The sequence below is a fragment of the Cynoglossus semilaevis genome, chromosome 5, assembly GCF_000523025.1.
Source record: "Cynoglossus semilaevis isolate Cse_v1.0 chromosome 5, Cse_v1.0, whole genome shotgun sequence".
NCBI lineage: Eukaryota > Metazoa > Chordata > Actinopteri > Pleuronectiformes > Cynoglossidae > Cynoglossus > Cynoglossus semilaevis.
The window spans coordinates 17737704-17752905 of record NC_024311.1 but is presented as its reverse complement, the minus strand read 5'-3'; the positions used below and the strand labels follow the sequence as shown (position 1 = coordinate 17752905).

At 40.6% G+C, this 15202-nt stretch overlaps 2 protein-coding genes across 10 annotated transcripts in view; both read left to right on the top strand.

Moving 5' to 3' along the window:
* LOC103379363 (tropomyosin alpha-1 chain-like) overlaps positions 1–8995 on the top strand; it is an 11005-nt gene extending 2010 nt beyond the window's left edge. The window contains exons 1-10 of one of the 9 annotated variants that reach the window (XM_008310889.3): positions 457–668; positions 1039–1164; positions 3492–3625; positions 3754–3871; positions 4038–4108; positions 4185–4260; positions 4354–4416; positions 4577–4646; positions 5260–5338; positions 5688–6033. In XM_008310889.3, the coding sequence (XP_008309111.1) occupies positions 555–668; positions 1039–1164; positions 3492–3625; positions 3754–3871; positions 4038–4108; positions 4185–4260; positions 4354–4416; positions 4577–4646; positions 5260–5338; positions 5688–5691 (855 nt within the window). In that variant the 5' untranslated portion in view covers positions 457–554 and the 3' untranslated portion in view covers positions 5692–6033. Of the gene's footprint in view, positions 1–455; positions 669–1038; positions 1165–2001; positions 2362–3491; positions 3626–3753; positions 3872–4037; positions 4109–4184; positions 4261–4353; positions 4417–4576; positions 4647–5259; positions 5343–5687; positions 6034–7032; positions 7615–8401 lie in introns of those variants that run through there. The other 8 variants (XM_008310893.3, XM_008310891.3, XM_008310892.3 and 5 more) reach the window with 8 other exon arrangements.
* A 321-nt stretch (positions 8996–9316) lies between these two features.
* Positions 9317–14682, top strand: fbxo22 (F-box protein 22). The gene is made up of 7 exons (XM_008310897.3): positions 9317–9526; positions 9793–9925; positions 10478–10565; positions 10896–10994; positions 12502–12657; positions 12796–12961; positions 13500–14682. Exons 1-7 carry the CDS (start codon positions 9396–9398, stop codon positions 13891–13893), a joined length of 1167 nt encoding a protein of 388 aa, XP_008309119.1. The 5' UTR covers positions 9317–9395; the 3' UTR covers positions 13894–14682.
* The last annotated feature ends 520 nt before the right edge of the window (positions 14683–15202 follow it).

Genomic DNA, 15202 nt, shown 5'->3' with positions numbered 1-15202 from the left:
TCACACGGAAGGGAAGGGCCCCCCCCCCCCCCCCCCCCCCATCAGATTCAGTGTTAACGTGTGTGTAGTATCAGTGGTGATGAGTGTGCGCGGCTCCAGCGGTTCATTCATCACGAGGATCATCAGCTCATTACCGACCGTTCAGATGAGCTACTACGTCTCTGAATTGATACTTCCTGCCTGTCACTTCAATGGTGTTGGAAATAGGAGTGGACGTGTGTCTGAGAGGCGGGGTGTGACACCCCCCTTGACCCCCCCCCCCCCCTGACGTCTGAACCCCCTGTATAGTCACAGAAGTGGTCAAATGTCGGGCTGGAGCGAATCAGTGACGAGATTCAGAAAAAAGACAGGGCCCACGTTGACAAACAGCTGCGGTCGTTGCCAAAAAAGTATTGGGTGTCCAGTAACTGCCCTGCCAAAATACATATTTGACTGACTACAGCCAGAGCGAGCTCGCACTCCAGCTTGGCGTTCAGTGTGGTTCGGACGCTCTGATCCTTTCATCCAGTTTCTTTTGTTTTTGAGTTCTGTGCGGACACCGACACTAAGCAGCCATGGATGCCATCAAGAAGAAGATGCAGATGCTCAAGCTCGACAAGGAGAACGCCTTGGATAGAGCTGAGCAGGCCGAGTCAGACAAGAAGGCAGCTGAGGACAGGAGCAAACAGGTCGGCACCGCTCCTGCGCTTTTACGCACGGTGCCAATGGCACAGTGCGCTGCGTCCTGCCTGCATGTCCAGTGTGTTCTCACTGAGGAGCCACATGTTTGTCATCGTTTAAATTTAGCTTTGCTTAAATAATTCATCAACAACCACAAATGACATTCACTGTCCGAAAAAAGAGTCTAACAATAGCCTTAAATTAATATTTTAATATAATACTGAAGATCCATAGACGTGTTATTATTTGAGTATTATTACATATAGATATAATAACATTATTTTTCACATATTTTCCAGTTGTTAAATGTACACACTGATGTTGGTGTCGACTTTGTCTTGTTCATACGACTCTCCTGTGGTTTCTCCTGTGGCCCAGCTTGAGGATGACCTGGTGGCACTGCAGAAGAAACTGAAGGCAACTGAGGATGAGTTGGACAAGTACTCTGAGGCCCTGAAGGATGCCCAGGAGAAACTGGAGCTGGCTGAGAAGAAAGCCACAGACGTGAGTTAGTGGGTGTCCCAGTGGTTCCGTCCCAGTGACCAGCCCTGGACCTTACTTGGACTTTTGGGTTATGTAATGATCAATTGTTGGAGGTCTGAGGGTTGTCTGTGACAAACCTAAAGATGGTTAAATTTAGCTCTTGCACTGTATATGGTAAGGTCACAGCTCAGAGGTCTAACAGTGCATTCCATGGCCATTTGGATGAATCTGACGACCAGTGTAGGATTTCAGTCCCACACATTTTGGGCTTCAAAAACCTCCGACAGACTCCTGGTCAAACATTGACTGAACTATTTATGCTCAGTTGTTGAGTCACGTCCAGGAAAAAAATGATGTCAAGAACAACGAACCACAGTTATGACAATATACAGTATATAACGTAATTTGGGGATTTTATTTTTATTTTTCAGGAGTGATTAAACAGCAGATCAATTTTGGAGATAAGTGATCAATTAATTGATCTATAAAATGCAGATGCTACTAATCTGTGTATATATTAAAATAATGTTTACAAAACAAAATACTATTTATTTAATTTAATAATACTATTATTATTACATTACATTATTATTAACATTATTATTAATAATACACTTTGCTTCCATCATTCAAAGTGTGGCCCTGTCGTTAGGAGCTGACTTTGATAACGATGAGCTCAATCGACCAGCAGGGGACGCTCTCCCGCCACATTCCGTAGACAACCGTGTAAGCGAATTAAATATCAATATTTGGCGGTAAATTATTTGCCATAGCGGTCAGAATAAATCCTTTACAAAAACAATTTGAAAAACAAATTTCCAGATTATTTTCCTGGCATATAAAAGGACGAACTTCCGGGTTGGATGGCACGTCCCAATCCTCATCAGCGGTTGATTAAAGCGGTGGGGGCAGGGATCAAACGCGGCGCATCTCCAACGGTCCTGTTCCTGTGTGTGTGTTGGTGTGTGTGTGTGTCTGTTGGCTTAGCCCACACACAGTAGCAGCAGCAGCAGTAGCAGCAGCAGCAGCATCAGCAGCAGAACACCGAGGAAACAAGCTTAGCCGGGACAGAGTAGAGCAGCAGGAAAGATGGCCGGACCGTCCGTGGAAGCTGTGAAAAAGAAAATCAAGTCTCTGCAGGATAAGGCCGATGACGCGGAGGACCGGGCGGCGTCGCTGCAGCGGGATCTGAACCAGGAGAGGCGGGCGAGGGAGGCTGTAAGCTGATGCTAATGATTAAAAAGCCAATTAACGGCGTGGCTGCCGTCGGCATTAGGGAGTAAATCCGGTCAAAACGGCGTGGCTGCGGCCGCGGGGCTGACAGCTCGTCGTAGACGTCAGGTGGATGTGTTTGAAATGTAGGATGTTGAGAGAGAGAGAGAGGGAGGAACAGGGAGAGGAGAGGACACCGCCCGGTGCAACCTGAATAAACAACCCGCCCTGAGTGAATGAGTCAGGCTAACACTACAGCAGCAGGTTCCATCACAACCAGAGACTTAGCTCCTCCACAAAAAAGGGACATTTCTTTATTTTTCATCTACTGAACAATGAAGTGACGCTGTGTTCGGTTGATAATGTTTGTTTGTTTGTTTGTTTTTTACATCCGTATCACCGTGAGTAGGGGCTGCTCCGAGAGCCGACTGTTAAATTTCCCCTGAGAAAACAGTGTTAACGTGTGGTTGGAGATGAAGATGTGACACAATTGAAGGAACATTTAGTTTAACATAAACAAAATGAAGGCTGTTTAAGATTTCAAGGTTGATCTTTTAAGTTTAAACATATTTCGGAGGTAAGAAGTTCCCCCTTCAGACATTTAGTGGGTTTTTTTTAGCTGTTTTTCTCCTTTGTGCCATTTGACTGATTTAAAAGGTGTCAAATATTTGGTCGTTTTCTGGTTTTACTGTGAGATGATTTGAGTGTTTGACAAACTGCTCCAGATAAAAGAAGAAAAATTAGCATTTTCAGACATTTAGTTGATTAAAACTTTACTGTTATGTTAGTGACTGCGTGTTAGGAAAAACAAGAAGATAAATAAATTTTGTTACATTGTTCAACTCCTACAGCTTCATCATTTCCACGGTTGCAGTAGAGCTTTGAATTCCATGAGTTATTGGATGAGGGTGGGGTTCATCCAGGACAATTTGCACAGTCAAACTAATAAACCTGTCCTCTTCTTCCAAAAGTGTGACCATCTAGGTAGTAGTTTGTGCTAATTGTTGGCCTTGTTTTAAGAAACCTCCCTGCAAAAGTCTCTGATGGACCGGACGTTGCAGACTTGTTAAATTTGCTGAGTCATGTACAATTAAATCAGTTTGACTTGTCCTCTCTGTGGTTTTATGTTCTCCTAGGCTGAGGGCGATGTGGCCTCCCTGAACAGACGTATTCAGCTGGTTGAGGAAGAGTTGGACCGTGCTCAGGAGCGTCTGGCCACAGCTCTGACCAAGCTGGAGGAGGCTGAGAAGGCTGCAGATGAGAGCGAGAGGTGAGTGTCTGAGAGTCAGAGCTAAGTCTGTCTGTCTGTCATCTGATGCATTGTTTTTACAATACTACTACTACATGTACTGACCTACTATGACACTGACACACTGTACAATTGTCCCCCTCCTTCAGAGGCATGAAGGTTATTGAGAACAGAGCCATGAAGGATGAGGAGAAGATGGAACTGCAGGAGATCCAGTTGAAGGAGGCCAAACACATTGCTGAGGAGGCTGACCGCAAATATGAGGAGGCAAGTGGTTCAGCTCTGGGGTTTTTTTTTTCTACACAGTTGCACCCAGGTGTCACAGCTGACTCTGTGCTGTGATTGGCCACCACAGAGATTAGTCAAAAACACAGTGTAGCTCAATGAAGATAGAAGTGTGGAACCGTAATGGTTGCATCTTGTGTGACTTCAGGTGGCCCGTAAGTTGGTGATCATTGAGAGCGACTTAGAACGTACAGAGGAGCGCGCTGAGCTGTCTGAGAGGTAAGAGTTTTTTTATTTAATTTTATTTATTTGTTTTCCTATTGTGAACATGCCTAACTGCTCTGTTAAACCACAGCAAATGCTCTGAACTTGAGGAGGAGCTGAAGACCGTGCAGAACAACCTGAAGTCTCTGGAGGCCCAGGCAGAGAAGGTGAGCGACTGACGTGGGAGTTACATCAGGGCGTTCAGATCATCCGTGTGTGACTGTGTCCTCTGACGCTGTCCTTTTTGTATGTAACCACAGTACTCACAGAAGGAGGACAAGTACGAGGAGGAGATCAAGGTGCTCACAGACAAGCTGAAGGAGGTGAGTTGACCTGAAGTTGACCATAGTTAATGCAAACCTGGGGGTCAGAGTTCTGAGACGTGTCTCCAACATTTCATTTATATCTTTATTATTAGTTGAGCTTTTATTTAAACAACTAAAAAAAACTAAAACATGTCCTAAAACGTGTCCCTGCTTTCAGGCTGAGACCCGTGCTGAGTTTGCTGAGAGATCAGTGGCCAAGCTGGAGAAGACCATCGATGACCTTGAGGGTAAAATATGTTTTTTCTCTTCAGTCCTTCAGCCACAGTTCCAGTGGAACATTAGTTTTGTTCAGTCTCTACCAAATAACCAATGTGTCCAGTGCAGTTGATGAAAGTTTTTTCACCAAATTGATCAGATGACACTTCAGATTCAGAGTGAGTGTAGGGACATTAATCTGGCCAGATTAATCTGGTTAATCTGGACACCTGCACTGTCACTTTCCTACTTCAGTAAGGGGGGAAAAAAAAACCAAGCGGCCAAGTTGAGGCCAGCACGATATTATTTATGTGAGCTAGAACATTTCTCACGACAGTGCTGTTAGGCATTCTGCTGTAGTGACAGTTCAAGGCCAGCCCGTCGCCACTCACCCTCACAGGGTCATGGAACGTGTGAAGCCGTTTCTCTGTGACTCCTCAAGAATCTGACACAGCATCAGCAGCTGTTCCAGCTCCCTCCCTATTTCTGTCCTGCTCCTTTTTTTTTCCCCTTTCCAGTTTTCTTCATTTGTGTTTTCCTTTGACTTCTGTTCTCATGACTCTTGTGTTGTTGTTTTTTTTCTTTTGTCTCTCGGTTGAGTTTCAATCCTTCATCACCACGTCATTAAAAATCAACACTAAATAGATGAGCTGTATGCCCAGAAACTGAAGTACAAGGCCATCAGCGAGGAGTTGGACCACGCCCTCAACGACATGACCTCCATGTAATTCACCCCAAAGACTTGTCTTGCTCCCTGCCTCAGATGTAGATCCACTTAGCAACACTAACACTAACAATAGCTCCCTCCAGTGGCATGTTTGGATGCAGTGGTTTTCACATTACTCAATGAATAGGATTCTAGGTTTCTGAACTCATTGTTTTGCATGGATTTTACAGAAATTAATTTATAAGTCTCTAGTTATATTTCCAGTTCCATTTTTTTAAAATATAATTTTGCAAATCTTTTCTAGCCTACACCTGCTTTTCCTTGTTTTGTGCATGACATTTATCTTGCACTCCTTCTTTGGTTTCTCCTCCAACACTTTTTGTTTTTGTCCTTCTCTTCTCCACAGCTAAAACATTTCACCCTTCACTCCAGAAGTTGGCTCAGTGTCCTCATCTCTCCATTGTGCAGTGCAGCCCAACTCTTTGTCTTCTCTCTGTCTCTGTTTTTTTTCCCCTTTACTGTCCTTTCTCTTCTGTACAGTGGGCTGTCACTGCCATCATCCATGTGTCCACATCTTAAACAGACCCTTGAGCCATAAAATAAACATTCTTCCATCCATGTCAGCCCAACCGTCTTCTCCTCTGATGTTTCTTCATTTCCATTTTTTCCTTTCTCTTACTTTTTTGACTGTTGTGTCTTCTGTCTGTTTAATTTATTTTGTTGAGTAGCTTTTGAATAAACTCTGAAGCTCCTCTTCCATTCCCTGCTCCTTCTTCTCTTTGAGAGGACTACTTCTTGATAAAAAGTCCATATTAATATTTCAAAGGTTGAGTTGGCGGTAATGTTTTGGTAGGTTGGTGAAGAGGCTTTTCCTCCTCCTGTAGGTAAACATGTGAATGCAGTTAGAATAATCTTGTCCATTAAATCAGGGTTCACCCGTAGTCTTTGGAAAAAGTCTAGTTACAAAAGTCGCGTGACCATGACCATATACTAAAACTACAAATAGTCATACAAATAAAATGAAAACAAGTGCATAACACAAAACGTAGATTTAAATATTTTGTTCAAATAAGCAAAACGCCATGTACCTTAAGAACAGGGGAAGGCAAACTCTGGCTCACAGGCCAAAATGAGGTTCTAAATTTGGCTGGCGGGCCTGTAAAAAATTAAACCTTTTGGACATTTGATGTATGTCGCCATCTAGTGGCATTAGGTGTAATTACAGTGGCTTCATGTCTTTACCATACATACCATACCAGTGTTTGGGGTATAAAGTAAATGTATTAGTCCAGTGATTCCCAACCATTTTCTAATCTCACCTAATTGGTTTGAAAACCTTTTTTTTATTTACTGTAAATAACTGATTTGGCGACAGTGCAACAGTGACAGCCTGAAGAATTAAATACTCTTCCACTAGGTGGCAGCAGATGACTATAAAAACTTTTAAAAAGGAGCATGACTTAAAGCTGTTAATGATCTTTGTGTTTCTTTCTTTAATTCCTATGAGCATGTCAAGGTTGTGTTCAACTGAACAGGCCGGACTTTAATACTAAATAAGTAACGCTGTGGGATTTTTGTGACTCAAAAACGTTGGGAAACACTGTATTAGTTGGTGCTAATTTGTTATGGTTGAACAGTTTGAGTGACACTTCAATTTTCCGAACTTCACCACAGCACTAACCCTTTGTTGTGTGCACTAACCTGCCTTCTGTGTCTTTTCCCTTTCTCTTACCTGCTTTCTGACTGTCCAGACCATCTTTACAAGCAGCTTGAGAAAAACCGCCTTCTGTCCAATGAACTGAGAGTAGCCTTAAACGAGGCCTAGAGCGGACTGGGCTGGTGTATGCATTAACCTCTGTTGAAACCCGTACATTCAGGCAGATCGTGTATTGCCGTTACACTGCATACAGAAGCACAGACAATTTACGTGCGTGACACTAAACCAACACTAAGCATTTATGTTGACAAAGAGGAAAACAAACAAGAATTCCACATATGCATGGTTAAACTGCAGACTGAGAGGTTGGACTACCTCAAGTTATGACCTTTACTGGGTGAATATTTTCCCAGTCACTGTCGGGGCTGTAGCACTGGACTCTGCATGTTCTGTTGTTTGGTGTGAAGTAGTAATGCAGTGAGTCATTTCCATTTAATTTTTATCTTATTCTATTTGTTGTCTGGTCAGTTACAGGCTGGAATATGTTAACTTAAAACATTAAAGACAATCGTGTTTAAGATAAAACATTAACTTACATTTTAAGAAAAAAAATAGAATATAGTTGAGATTTTCTTTTTTACTGATTTAGTGAATCGTCATTTTATCCACTAGTCATTGCTGATAAAGTGAAAATGTCAAAAAATGTTGGTTTTTTTTTTTATAAATGTCAAAAAATGTTGGGTTTTTTTTACATTGAAAAGACAGAATTAAAAAGTGTCCTTATCCTTATAATGAAAACCAAATTAGACTTGTTTTGTTTTTTTGAAGGTAAGTTGCATTTGAACTTCAGCATCCTGTTTTTTTAAGTCTTTATGTTAGAGAGTAAACTTTGCTGCAAAATCCATTTTGCATCACACCCCCAGCAACATCAGTGAACGTTTGTCTGTTGTTTCTCATCACATTGTCAATCCTTTTAAATGAACACTTTCAAAACAAGATGAAATTTGCTGACCCGTGTGGACATAGAGCTTTGTTTTTGTCGTTCGTTTTTTTATAATTCACCAACTGATGGGTCGACTGGGTGAAAGATTTGTTCAGCCTGTATCTCAGGATGGCTAAGTGACCGTGACATTAAACTTGTTTGTGTAGATGGGTTGTTGAGTAACACAGTGACTACAGCCCTGACTATAGACTGAGCATAATGTTCTAATTATAATCAATAGATTGGTTGGTTTTGTTGCTTTGGTTCATTGTCTGATGTGAGTTTGTTTGTCTAGTTGTTTACTGAACACTAACTTGTAGAGGACACAAAATCACGACTGAAATCCCTTGATGTTTGCAACAGTATATTTAGACATTACTAACACTGTTAGACTAACTGGATTAGAGAAAGGCTGAAATAATCTGTGCATTTCTGCAAGTTCCTGTTGATGTGAATAACTGACGCACTGCTGTATTAACAGATAAACTCAAAAGTGCTAAAGAAGAAAACCGGAACAAAAAACTGCTGCTGGATCAGACTCTAAAGGAGATATTTAACCTATAACCCAACTGTGTTTCACTCCACACATTGCCTCGTCTGCTCTGAATATGGCTGCTCCAGTTTATGTGTAATATTGTTTCTGTGTTTCCTGACCTTCATCACCCTGAAGCTCCAGATTAGGTAGCACAGCTTCTGAAGCTGCAGTCCAACTACACTGTTTTGTTCCATGTGCTGACATTAAGATGTCATGTCAAAAAGATTTCCCATGTGGAGACTTGCACTGCACATATCCATCATGAACAAAGCCATACATTGAGCTGATGGGTTCCATGAAAAGGGATTTTTTTATTATGCATTCTGTAAAAAGAAATATGTCCATCATGTATTTTTTTTCTTTTTTTGTATTGTGAACCTGTTCAGTGACACTGATGTTAAATTAAATTAGTCCAACAGAGACCGATTAAAAAGAAATGTCCTCTGTATTCACTGTACATGTTTAGACAACACTTCATTTCACATTTTTTCCCATTTTATCTTGGAAATGTAAAATCATAAATAAATGTTTCAAATATAATTTACTACCATCTGTGACCTCCGTTTCTGTTTTCATTAGTAAAGCTTTGTGGCTGGTGTTAAGATTGACTAATTGTTTTCCAAAAGTATTTTACTTGAACCAAGACAATACTGTGATGTAATCCGCTCAAAAGTAACGTTTAAAAAAGGTTAAGTAAAAATAAATTACTTTAATTAATGTAGTTTTAGGCATCGTTAATACAAATTGTGAGTTTCAGACGTTCTCTCGTCATTAAAGCACTTGGCCCAATTTGAAGACGAAGAAATGGCTGCCTATGTGTACCTCCGGGCCACTGGGGGCGCTGTGAAACATTCAGGAACCTCGGAAGCTGCGGACAGGCGGAGGTGAAAGGTTGTATCTGAGCGGTGGTGTAGCAGAAGTTTGACGACCAGAGGGGAACATGGAGGAAAATGAAGATTTTAATACTTGTTTTCCGGACAGCAAAGCCGCTTATGTGCTAAGTAATGTGGCGGAAGTGGTTGAACGAATTCTGAATTTCTTACCGACCAAGTCTCTACTCCGTATCGCAAGGTAACAAACTGGTAAACAGTAAACTTGGCTAAAGCTAACTGTTGTCCTGTGGAAATGTATCAAACTTTAGGTCATATACTGAATAGTTAGGAAGCTACTAAGTCACTGTGTCTGTTGTTCTTCACGTTTGCATTTACTGTGTCACGTTTTAGTATGTATTGTAGTTTGACTGAAATGTGAACCGAGTGAACTGAGTCAGGCTTTTGGTAGGTTAGCAGGTGAAACCCTAAAAATATGAACTGAACTTTATTTGTGTGTGTGTGCAGTGTTTGCCGGTTGTGGAGAAACTGTGCCCGGAGAGTGCTGAGGACGCAGCAGCATCTGACCTGGGTTTCGGCCTGTGGACCGTCCAACTCCGAGGTCCATACTCTGTGCAGTATCTTGGCTGAAGAAGTGGAGGTAAATAACACTACGGGCGTTTCCCCCTACTGTTTTAGTCTGGGAACTGCAGAATAAGCTGGTCAACGCATTTGTGTCAGGAATTTCTTAATGAGAGAAATGTTTGGCTCATTGAATTAAAAAAAATGTTTTGGGAATTGCTTTGCTCAATTTTGATTGATTTGTTTTGATAATCGATTGACATAGAAAATACACTAAACATTTTAGACAACAAAATCTTGTTGGAATTTATTTATTGTTTTATTTTTAATTTTGCTTAGCTGCGGTTTGTCTTTATTTATTGCCAGTTATTATTATAATTATTGGCAATAAACGATAATATTGACAACAGTTTAATTAATTTATATTTATTGCCAATTATTATTATAATTATTGGCAATAAATGATAATATTGACAACAGTTTAATTAATTTTCATTTATTGGAAAATGTATGATTATTGACTCTTCACTTAGATAAAACAAGATACAATGCCATCGTTTTATAATTTTACATTGATCCTAATAATGATTGTATGTTTGCTATAACATGTGATCATTGTTTATATTTACAGAAAGTATTTCTCCTACCCAAAACGGTTTTGGCCATGGTAGACTCAGAGGCTTTCAGTGGACAGGCTTACTGCTACAGACAGAGTAAAGGTTTGTACTTGTGTCACACTTTGCTTGAACTACTTTTTTTGTGCAATTTTTATCCAATTTTAAAAACAAAACATTCAATAAAATATATTAAATCTTCTTGCATTAGTTTTTTTTTTAAATCACGTTTTTCCAAACCTTTAGATTGTTTTCCTACATAGACTGTAACATCTGCGTACATTTATAAGCTGAGTCCCAATGTAATAATAAAGAAACTATGTTTTTCTTATACTAGTATCCTCATTTTTTTGTCATGTTTTGGTGAGTTTTATGTTTAATTCTCGACAGAAATGGCTTTTCTTACTCACATTGTTGTATTTACCTTCTGTGTAGCAAAGAAGAGTCGTCACAGTCCAGACACGGTTGAAGAATTGAACCTGCTCTTTCCCAAAGGCTGTGACATAATGGGCATTGCTACACCAGGAATAGTCTGTAAGTGCTTTTGTGTTTTTTCTTCTCTCTAATCTAAGGGTTTGCAGCAAACTCCTGCATTTGTCTCTGCTACATAACTGAATAAAATAACTACATAAAATAAATTAAGAGGCTTTTTTATGTTGTGATTAAAAAATATATGTTAAATTTGAAATTATATGTTCTATTGATTGAATGTAAGCAACTAAATAACTAAAGAGAGAGTGATTTGATCAGAGCAGTGTCCAATCTGTGGGCGCACCCTGGTGGACGGGGGTCAAAATCTTTCTGAGTGAGGAGCTTTTGACCTTATAAAATGAACTAACCAAAATTAAAATGATGTTTAAATATTCAGCTCACAGAAAGGTGTATACTAAACAAAATACATATTTATACATTTTGCTTTGTAAATGGTACGGTTCAGCCTGTAGCACCAAAGATTGTGCATCCATCCTCACTGCTGCTGCAGATTTGAGGAGCACCACTGGTGGCTGCTACTTCCTTTCCCTCTGCCTCTGATGGATTGCCTCGTCTCTCTGTTGCAACGCTCCCCATTTCTCTACATAATCACAACCCCGCGGAGCAGCCACTCTCCGTCAGCCCCACTCTCGTTCTTCAACATGATGGCTTATCAAGCTCCCATCGTCATTCAGCTTTAATGACAGCGGTGGCGTTTTCTGATAACACTCATTTTGTGATATTGCAGTGTAGGGTCATCCCTGGGTCACCCGTGTCTAATTCGATTGAATCAAGTCTTTGATTGGATTGGCCTGGACCAGTAGATTTCTCACAGTTGTTTGCCAAATAGGAGGATGGCTAATCATCTGTGCATGTTTGTTGTGCACAGCACAGTATTAAAAACGCTGAGTAATGATACACCCAGGAGTAGTATTTCAGCGTAATATTCTAATGTGATTGAATATTGTTTTATACTGTGTTGTAAAAGTTGCTTGCTACATTCATATCAAATGCCAGGCTGCACTAAAACAATAATTTTAATTATAACAGTGAGCACTACAGCAATCATCTTAGTAAATATTTGTATATTTTTCTAATAAACTTGAACTGCCTTTATTGTAGTTGTATTTGATAACAGTGAAGGGCAGTTGTGCTGTCGATGTATTATCATGTATTTTTACTAATCTTTACTACTTTAGTAGTAGTAAAAAAAATCAGCTACTATCAAAACCATACTGATGAAGGTGGTAATATTTAAATTCTTAAAACTGCAATATCGTATTGACCACTAGTGGCTGCCTGATGAGGTTGTCTTTGTGACTGATACTGTACTCACTTTTTCTGTTACAAAGACTGATACTGTACTCACTTTTTCTGTTGTTTGACTTTCTTTCAGCTGTTTGTGCTCATATTCCATATGATAAGAAATGTATTTAATTTTTAAATTAAATGTTGTTGTGCTTCTTCTTTTGTAATAGTGACCACGTGTTTGGACTTTATATAATATATATCTGGTTAAATTCTCTTTGTAAAAATCCTTAATTTTTTTCTCCTCTTTGTTTTTTCCCAGTGACTCCCAGTGGCTCCTCCTCCTCCACTCCTCCTCAGGAGCACCAGGAAGGTGAGGCTGGCTTTGCAATAATGTTCCCTAAGATGGAAGGCGTCCAAATCAGACCTTTTCACTTTTGCAAAAAGTCCATTTCTCCAGCTGCTCTGAAAGAAGCAGGTGAGTGAACAGAACTCTTCACTGATCTTTTCTTCCTAGTGTGTGTAGTTTTTAATCCGTTCGTTTTTTTTTTCTTTCTTGTCTTCACCAGATTTTTAATCTGTTCGTTTTTTTTTTTTTCTTTCTTGTCTTCACCAGGACTAACAGACAACCCAGAGCTGCGTGTTGTTCTGATGTTTGTGTACGAGGCGTATAAACCTGGAGGAGAACGTTTTCTCAACCAACTGCTGGAGCTGCTCGGCAAGAGTAAAGCTCTCATCGCTGGAGGAATAGTAGAAAGTGTCTTTTCTCCTCCCAAAACCTGGTAAGTCCATGTTGCTTCACCTCAACTTTTAATAGACCCAAATATGATGAGAAATTATACTGTAAACACACGTGCACGTCCGTATGATGACTATGGGTAGAATGCTCGCTGGCAGAAACAGTGTGAGGCTTTGGGGAATATTTTACCTACTTTGACACATATCACCAACGAAACCATTATTACAGAGAATTTTCCCCCAATGACGATGCAGGATAATGCACCCAGCTACAAAGTAAAGAGGTTTGATGAATGATTTGATGAACACAAGTCAAACGTTTGTGAAGGACAAGACCACATGACATTATAGGATCTCTTTCTAAAGTCTTGGTGCCAAATACTACCACACACTTTCAGGTCCAACTGAGTCCATTACTGAAGCGGTCAGAGTGGACCTGTACAATACCAGGGCAGGTAGTCACAATCTTCTGGCCCATTGGTGGATTTAACGACTGTGTAAACTGTTTTAGGCCAGTGTTTTCACTGACTGTCACTTCTGATATTCAAAATGGAAATGTAAATAATACATGTCTCTCTACAGCTGTGGCCAGGGTGCCTACGGTGTGGTGGGCCTGGCCCTGAGTGGTCCAAAGGTGCAGGGAGCATCTGTGCTCCTAGACCAGGACGTCACCAGTCCAAAGGCAGCTGAAGCCACGATCCGACGGTTAAAGGCGGCTAAGATCCCAGAGAGGAACACTCTGGGCTTCATGTTTGCCTGCGTGGGGAGAGGTCAGAATTACTACAACAACCAGTCCAATGTGGAGGCCGACGCCTTTCACAAGGTCTTCCCCAGCATGCCGCTCTTTGGCCTGTTCGGCAACGGGGAGATCGGCTGCGATCGCATCATCAAAGACGACTACACGCTGTGTGATGCTGACACGGACAGCCTGCAGCACGAGTACACCACCGTCATGACCCTGGTCCATCTAGGTTGACTGATCCGCCCTCAGCCCCGCAGAGACGAGGGACCAACTGTAGGATCGATCACCTGACGCTGTTCCTGTTTGTCACAGCAGCCGTGAACGACCAACATTATGTAGAAAATGTTACTGCCATAGTGACTAAAAATAACAGCCCTTCATTCCCGCTGATACAGCAGGAAATTACCCTTCAGCCTTTAATGCATTGGCAACTTTAGGGAAACGATTCTCCCACGAGACCGTGAGTGAGTGAACACAGTTTGATGTTAAAATTAGTGGCTTTCACACATGGATCCCAAAAAAAAATCTAGCTCATCATTCAGCTAATTCAGCTTAACATTCAGCTGGTATTAGGCTATATTAGTAGTACTCTTGTAAGATACAATGTACATATATATTTTGTTTTTTTTTTATGGCATATCTTTCTTCAACCTCATGGTTTGATTGCTTTGCAAGTGAGTAAATATTATACACACTCGAGTATCCCAAGTTGTTGTTAGAATTGTTGATTCAACCAAGGCACTTTTAACTCATGTGAGTCTGTGGAGCATGCCCCCCCCCCCCCCCTCCCCCCAAGTCAAGGTAACATCCATCTGAATGCTCTTCCTGCTCCTCCTTTCAGTTTTTGTACTTTTGTTCTTGCAGGATAGAACTGTTTCCACACCCTCTCACCTTCTGCTCACTGTTTTTCTGTGGATTATTTTTAATCCCTGTGAGGCCAGAGCTCCTGCTTTTATAGGGTATAATCTCTAATTAAATTGTGGAATTGATCTTAGTGGAACATAAGAATGGTTAAAAAAAAAGGATCACATCTGTTGATGGCCTCAACAATGAACTCTATTCCCTAAAAAGATCTAGTATCATCAAACAGCTGACTTGAATACAAGGTATAACTTATTAGATGCAAAAAAATTTTTTTTGCAGTTTCTTCCTCTGGATTTTGTAGATAAATTGTTTTTGTCACAACGATCCTAATGTTGACTGGTTCATGTCAGTCATTACAGCCCCTGCAGCAAGTGTTAAAATATTTATTGGCAAGAAAAAAACAGTGTTTCCCTGATGATTGTTACAGAGTAAAGACATTACGAGGAGGCGATATGTTAAAAATAACTATGATGTGGTCAACTGATATTCTAGAATGATGATTGGTTCGTTTTAACAGATGTAATCTGCAGAACTGGGACCACTCAGTAGCACGTTTAAAAAGCTCTCCAAATATCCTGATGCCTTCATCACAGGTAGAAAAAATAACTTGTGTTTTGATTTGTTTTAACTCCAAAATAATTGGAATAGAAATCACTGCTTCCTGCAAATATCTGTTCAA